Genomic DNA, 6513 nt, shown 5'->3' on the forward strand with positions numbered 1-6513 from the left:
CTTTGGAATTAAGGATTCATTTAGTCAATCATCTGATGTTCACTGTGTATCTATTTACAAGGTAGGTGCTATGCCTGGCAGAGAACACAACAGTGACCAAAACTAGACTGGATTCCTTACCTCCTGAAGTCTAGTAGAAGAGGCAGATATTAATTAAATTATCCCACAAATAAAAGGGGGAGGGAAGGAGATATTTTGGGGACTGGCAGGATCTACAATTCCCTAATCCCCCACTTGCAAAGGCCACAGAAAGGTCCTTCAACTTACATGTTTGATTGAATTAGCACTACAGAACACTACTCTTCAGCAGGGCTACATCCTAGCTCAGGGATGTATTGTGTACATGGTGAGTACTCAGTAGATGTTTGTTGAGTGAAGAGATGAAGGCCATACAGTTAAGTGTCACTAAACGACTCCTTCAAAAGTTTCCAGGCCTTGGCAGGGGTGGGTGGGTGTGTATAGCTCAGTGGCAGAGCACATGCTTAGCATACACAGGGTCCTGGGTTCAATCCCCAGTACCTCCATTTAAAAAAAAAAAAAAAGTTTCTGGGATTTAACCTTTGAAATGAGGAAAACGAGCAGAAAGGAGGATGCAAAGGGCCAGGCCCCCTGTACTAGTCAATAACAAGGAGCACACGTGCAGACCGACCAACTACGGTTGTTCATTCCTCCTTCATGCCCCCTCACACTAAACTACTTGCAGGTCCTTGAGCAAAGCACTCTCTGGCATCTCTACACCTTCACTGTCCATCCTCACCTAGTCCACCTGGAAGGCTCCCACTCCTGCTTCAAATTCCTGATCACCTTCTCTAGCAAGCTCGTCAACCCTACCTCGCCCTGGTGGACTTGCTCTCCGGCCTCCTTTGTGCCACCTGCACTTTGTGCTCATCTCTATAGCACTTATCATAACTCCTTACTATAATGAGATTATGAGCTCTCTTGAGAACAGGAACAATATCCTATCTATCTTAAAAGCCCAGAGACTAGTCTAGAACCTAGAACATCACAGAGGGTCAAGGTTTGTCAAATAAAAGAATGAATGAATGAATGAATACATGTCCTGCACTGTGCTAAATCTATGCCCTCAAAAAGCTTACCATCTATTTGATGGGAAAGGATAAAACTGTGAAATAATAATTAATTTTTGCTAGAGATATAAACTTGACAGTCATGATAAGAAACATCTATTTTTCCCATATTTGAATTGGAGCATATGTGTTAGGATATAATCTGCTAGATGGTATACATACAATTAAATAAATGTCCTCAGGTACTCCTGGAAACCCATCTCCTGCTATCATAGTATTTGTCATTTGAGTTGACAGTAATAAATGACAAAAGCCCTAATTACAAGCAGAGTCCACTTGGAAACACCGAGAGCTCATTATCATGAGTGCCTGGCATGTAGTAGGTCCTCAATAAACTTTTATGGATGGAGTGAACATATATTCTTAATCACAGAGAAAAGTTATCAATCCATTACTGAGGCAGGTACATCAGGAGTTTGAGTTACCTGGAATATAGCCCTTCAATAATGAAAGCAGAACCAGGTCAAGGCCCTAAACCTTTCCCCTGCTATTTAGTACCCAACTGCCAAAAGAACTATTATGGACCTCTTTTGGTAAAAGGAGTAAAAAACAGTTGTGTGGTCACAAAGTATCCCTTTACATCCTATCCATATGGGGACAGCATATCTTCTCACCACCCCTCTCCAGCCCCTGTGGTCCCCTGGCCACGGTCGGGGACTCATGGAGCTAAAGTCAAATTTAGGGGATGAGCTGTAATACTGAGGGTTTAAAATGCTGACTGTAAGGAGTACCGGACATCTGGTAAACTGCATTTTTCTGATTGCTGGGTCAGACAAGCAGAACCTGCTAACCAGAATTTGTGTCTGGACAGTTGCCAGAGGTGGGACTGAAAATCTTAATGAAAAAAAGAGCCCTGTCAACCAAAAAAATAGAAAAAGTCCAGCCCAAGACCCTCACAATAAAGATCAGTACAGGGAGGAATGTAAGGAAGGCAGAAAGGAAAGGGAGCCTCAAGAACCTTTGTCCTCCCTCATTCACTCATTCATTTAAGGCATTCATTCATTATGGGGGGGGGGTTGTGGGAAATACAAAAATTTAAAAGACTTGATTCTTGCTCTTAAGGACTCCACCTATCAGAAATGTCACATGCCCACAAACTGCTATACCACAGGGAAGAAAGTGAAAATCTACACAGGAAGTACAAAAAAAGGGGTGTCCAGAGACAGAAGAAATCTCGTATTTAGGAAGCTATTAGATATTCCTGACTGGGATTCCTGGTAAAAACATTACCAGGTTTTGAAAATATTAGAGCATTCAGAGAAAAAAAAAATTCATTGCTAATCCTTGTCATGTCTTGCTAAACTGAACTGCCATATTTTCTGCCCCATCAGCAAGGTTGCTACCACCTCCTGGACCAACAAACACATCTTTCTATCACCCAGGAATGGGGCCAGATGGTGGGGGACAACTGACCTGAGCAGAGTAGTAGCATGAGCCTGGCTGTCTGCCACTCCTGTGTAGTCAGCCACTTAATCCTCACAACATCCTTGACAAATAGGTACTGTTATCCCCATTCTACAAGTAGAAAAACTGGGGCACAGAGAAGTTAAGTGACTTGCCCAACGTCACCCAGTAAGAGGCACACAAGCAAGCTGTGAGTCCAGAATCTGTACCCTTAGCCTTCACACCACACTGCCTCCCAGTTGAGAACTTATGACTAACTTTATCAGGACATACTGTAAGGCAAGGAGGGATATATAGCTCAGGGGGTAGAGCATTTGACTGCAGGACATACTGTATATAGCTGGATGATACAAGGTGATTTTTGACCAAATTTCCCCTTTAAACCACACGCATCTGTTTAAAACTATGCTTATTTACATGACAGAAATACATACACCATTACTGTTCTAGTTTTGGAAATGGTATGACTTCTTAAGACATGGTTTTCACAACCTTTAACAGAAAATTCTCTTTGTAATGTAAAAAGAATTCTATATATTCTATATAAATTATATGCATATAATTGGACATCTGGTAAACTGCATTTTTTCTGATTGCTGGGTTAGACAAGGAGAAACTGCAAACCAGAATTTGTGTCTGGACAGTTGCCAGAGGGGGGACTGAAAATCTTAATGAAAAAAAGAGCTCATATATGTAATTTTCATGGGGTGTTTCATGGGGTGCCAGCGGCCAGGAGTAATAAAGGCCAGTTTCGACTGGGGCTGGCAGGCGCCACCCCTTACCGGCCTTGGGGAAATTGTCCAGCCTTCTTTGTTTCTCCACCTGCAAAGTAGGGGTAACAATTGTGCCATCTCCTGAAGTGCTCAGGGTTAAATGATGTTGTCCATACAAACTGCTAAGCACAGTACCCGCCACAGTGAATGCTCAATAAAGGTTGGCTTTCATTATTTATAGGTCCTGAGTTATCTGAATTTCCAGAATGCAAGTCGTCCAGTAACCTCAGAAATGCTCTCCCCGTCCCAGGGCCGCTGCCAATCCCTGGAGCACTTCTCCGCTTCCCGCAGAGCACAGTGACAACAGAAGCAGGCTTCCCTGGATCCCAGCCCCAAAGGCGGCTACATCGCTTAGCGGGGCCCGGGAAGGAGGCGAGCTCTGGACTACCCCGGGGCGGCACCACAAAACTCAGCCCAGATTTCTTACTTGGGATGAACCCAACTGTTAGTGAGGATCGCCCGCCGGGTCTGACGGGCTCGGCAGCGGAGGAAGGTGGGCGCCGGCGCCAGGAAGGGGAGCCCTCCCCGCTCCCAAGCCCAAGGGTGGATACCCCTCCTTCACAGCATCCCAGGGCAGTTCGTCCCCTCTCGGCTGGGAGGCCCCCGGGGATCGACCCAACAATGCGAACAGGGTGAATGTCCCCCAGATCTTCGGAAATGCATTCCCAAGATTTCTAAGAGGGGGGGGGGGGGTCCGGGAAGGCGCACCGAGCGCTTCCTAAAGCTAGGAAAGAGCACCATCCCTGACGCACGTGTCGAGCCGCCCGGACCAGCTCCCCGCCCGCGCGGCCGCCACGTGCGAGCCCCCGCGCGCCCCGCCGGCCCCTACGCACCAGGTGCAGAGTTTGCCCTTGACCCGGCGCAGCAGGCCGACCGATGCGCGCGCCGCTCCCTGCTCCTGCGGCGGCGGCGGGGCGCCGGGTCCCCCCGGCGAGGCGGCCTCCATGGGAGCCCCGCGGTCTCCGGCGCCCGGAACCCCTCGAAGTGTCGGGTCCGGAAGACGGGAGGCGGCGCCTGTGCGGCCGGTGGAGGCTCGGCTCGCCCCGGCGCCCGCGCTCCCGCGCTCGCTCGCGCCCCTCTCTCTCCTCTGCCCCGCGGGCTTGGTCTGCGGCAAATCATTAACTGTCAAGCCCCTGGGGCCAGACAATACATTTGCAGATTACAGCCTGGCACCTCCGGGAGCCAGGACCAGGAGGAGAAAGGGCGCTGGTTTTTTTTTCCTTTTTTTTTCCGCCTTGGCAGTGGACCTTCAAGGCTTGGGTGACACCCAATGTGCATTTCAAATTCTTACGGCTCCTTATTTAAAATCAGTAAATGAGGTGACTCGGGGTTATGCCAGCGTGTCTTAAACCAACATTTAGCTACTGCCTGAACCTTGCTAACTGGGGAGGATCGGCTGACCCCCTCCCGTGACCTAGAATCTCCCTCCCTTCGACTAACTTATAAAAGGTATTTCCCATCTAAGGACAAGGCGCTTTAGTTCTGTTTCTTTTTTCCCAAAAAACATAGGTAAAATCCTATTGTTTCTTATCCTTAAAAGGATCCTGGAAACATGTCTTTGTGGTATGTCTCGTTCCTTACAGATGTGTTCGGTTTGCCTTTCAATATTCAGAGTTGTTTTTGAAGTGCTAGCGTAGGAGATGATGCCGACCCCTGGCGCTCCCCTAGGGCCCCCTTCCGATGATGTTTCTGCGGACCAAGGAGGGACGAGGAACTGGAGTTAAAAGTTCCCGACTCCCACTGACAGAAGAACGTGGGTGGGTCTGGTAGACTTCTGCTTCCGGAAAGGAGCTCGACCGGGAAGACAAAAGGAAAGGTGTCGCGAACATTCTCTTTCCTGACCGCCTCTTTCCCAGAGTAGGCTCGGGGTGGGGGGCAGGTTGTGAGAAGAGTCTAAGAAAAAAAATATATTTTGCAAAATTAAATGTAGCTTTAGGAACCCCAAGTTTAGCAGCTACAGAAACTCCCAAATTTAACTGAAATGTTTTTTTCTTTTTAACTGTTTGTGAGATGATGGGAAAAAAACAAGAGGACATTAAAAAGAACGGAAAAGAGCTGTACCAGAACTTGGAAGGATTTTCTTTCTCTAGGTATTTTTGAGTTAAAAAAAAAATGTAGAAAAGTACATTTAGTATGACGTCATTTTTGTAAAGCCCATTAAACCTCCTACACTGATAATGTTGAATTTTACCTGAGCCCTGTGCTCCTGGAAAGTAGTAGTGGTTAAGAAACCGCCCACCCTTCTGTCTTCTTTGAAGTGGCATACTGCAAAAAACACTCCGTATGACTAGGTAAGACCCAGAGATGCCGTCTTTTTCACCTAGGACAAGGCCAGACACAGACCTTCCAAGTTCCCATCCTTTGCCTCAAAATGATTGGCTGAACTGCTTGTCCCCACTGACCAATCAGAGCAAAATGCTGGTTAACCAGACTGGTTAAACTCCTATCTTCTTCCAGGCCTGGAAATGCTCACCCACCTCTGCCTGAGCCAGCGGTTTAACCCCTCCTTAACAGGCCCCGCCTCAGGGAAAACATTCTCTAGTCTACTGTCCAATCAAGCCACCTTTTTATTCCACTTCCCCTCCCCCCACCCCCACCCCCGCAGGAGAGAGTTTCCCTCCTCTTGCTGCAATAATCCTCAAGTCTCCACTAAATCAGATTCACTTCTTATTCACAATATGTGTATGGTTATGTGGGCATGGAGCATTTTTTTTCTGTTAAACAAACAGCTTTATTAATACAAATATTAATACATACCGACAAACTATAAAGTGCTAAGAAATTTAAATGTCTAAGTCATAGGAAACAGGTTGGGGGAGAGGTGTAGGGGTTGGTGGGGGTATAGGAGGAAGGGGAGGGTATGGCTCAGTGGTAGAGTGCATGCTCAGCATGCTTGAGATCCTGGGTTCAATCCCCAGTACCTCCATTAAAAAATCAATCAATCAATCAATCTACTTACTTACCCCCCACCAAAATTTTTTTAAAATAAAATATTTTTTTAAAAAGTGGCAGTTCATCCAGGGTCATCAAAAGTAATCCTTAAAAAGTTAAGGGATGCAGAAATAAGAAAAAAGAAAACTTCACTTAAAAAAAAATCCTCCAGCATGTGTGATACAAAAGTGTGTGATTGTATAAATACATGAGGTTAAAAGATGAGCTTAGGTGTTGTGGCAGACTGAATAATGCCACCCCCAAAATATCCAGTCCCTAATCCCTAAAAGTTGAGAATGTCGCCTTATATAGAAGGA

General features: G+C 46.5%; 1 protein-coding gene across 4 annotated transcripts in view; it reads right to left on the reverse strand.

Annotated features, from left to right (window-relative positions):
* The window catches only part of SLC35F2 (solute carrier family 35 member F2), a 51956-nt gene extending 47668 nt beyond the window's left edge, over window positions 1-4288 (reverse strand). The window contains exon 1 of one of the 4 annotated variants that reach the window (XM_064482010.1): window positions 4099-4288. In XM_064482010.1, the coding sequence (XP_064338080.1) occupies window positions 4099-4211 (113 nt within the window). In that variant the 5' untranslated portion in view covers window positions 4212-4288. The remainder of the gene's footprint in view (window positions 1-4098) is intronic. The other 3 variants (XM_064482009.1, XM_031443780.2, XM_031443779.2) reach the window with 3 other exon arrangements.
* Window positions 4289-6513: the final 2225 nt, after the last annotated feature.

This window comes from Camelus dromedarius, chromosome 34 (assembly GCF_036321535.1).
Source record: "Camelus dromedarius isolate mCamDro1 chromosome 34, mCamDro1.pat, whole genome shotgun sequence".
Lineage (NCBI taxonomy): Eukaryota > Metazoa > Chordata > Mammalia > Artiodactyla > Camelidae > Camelus > Camelus dromedarius.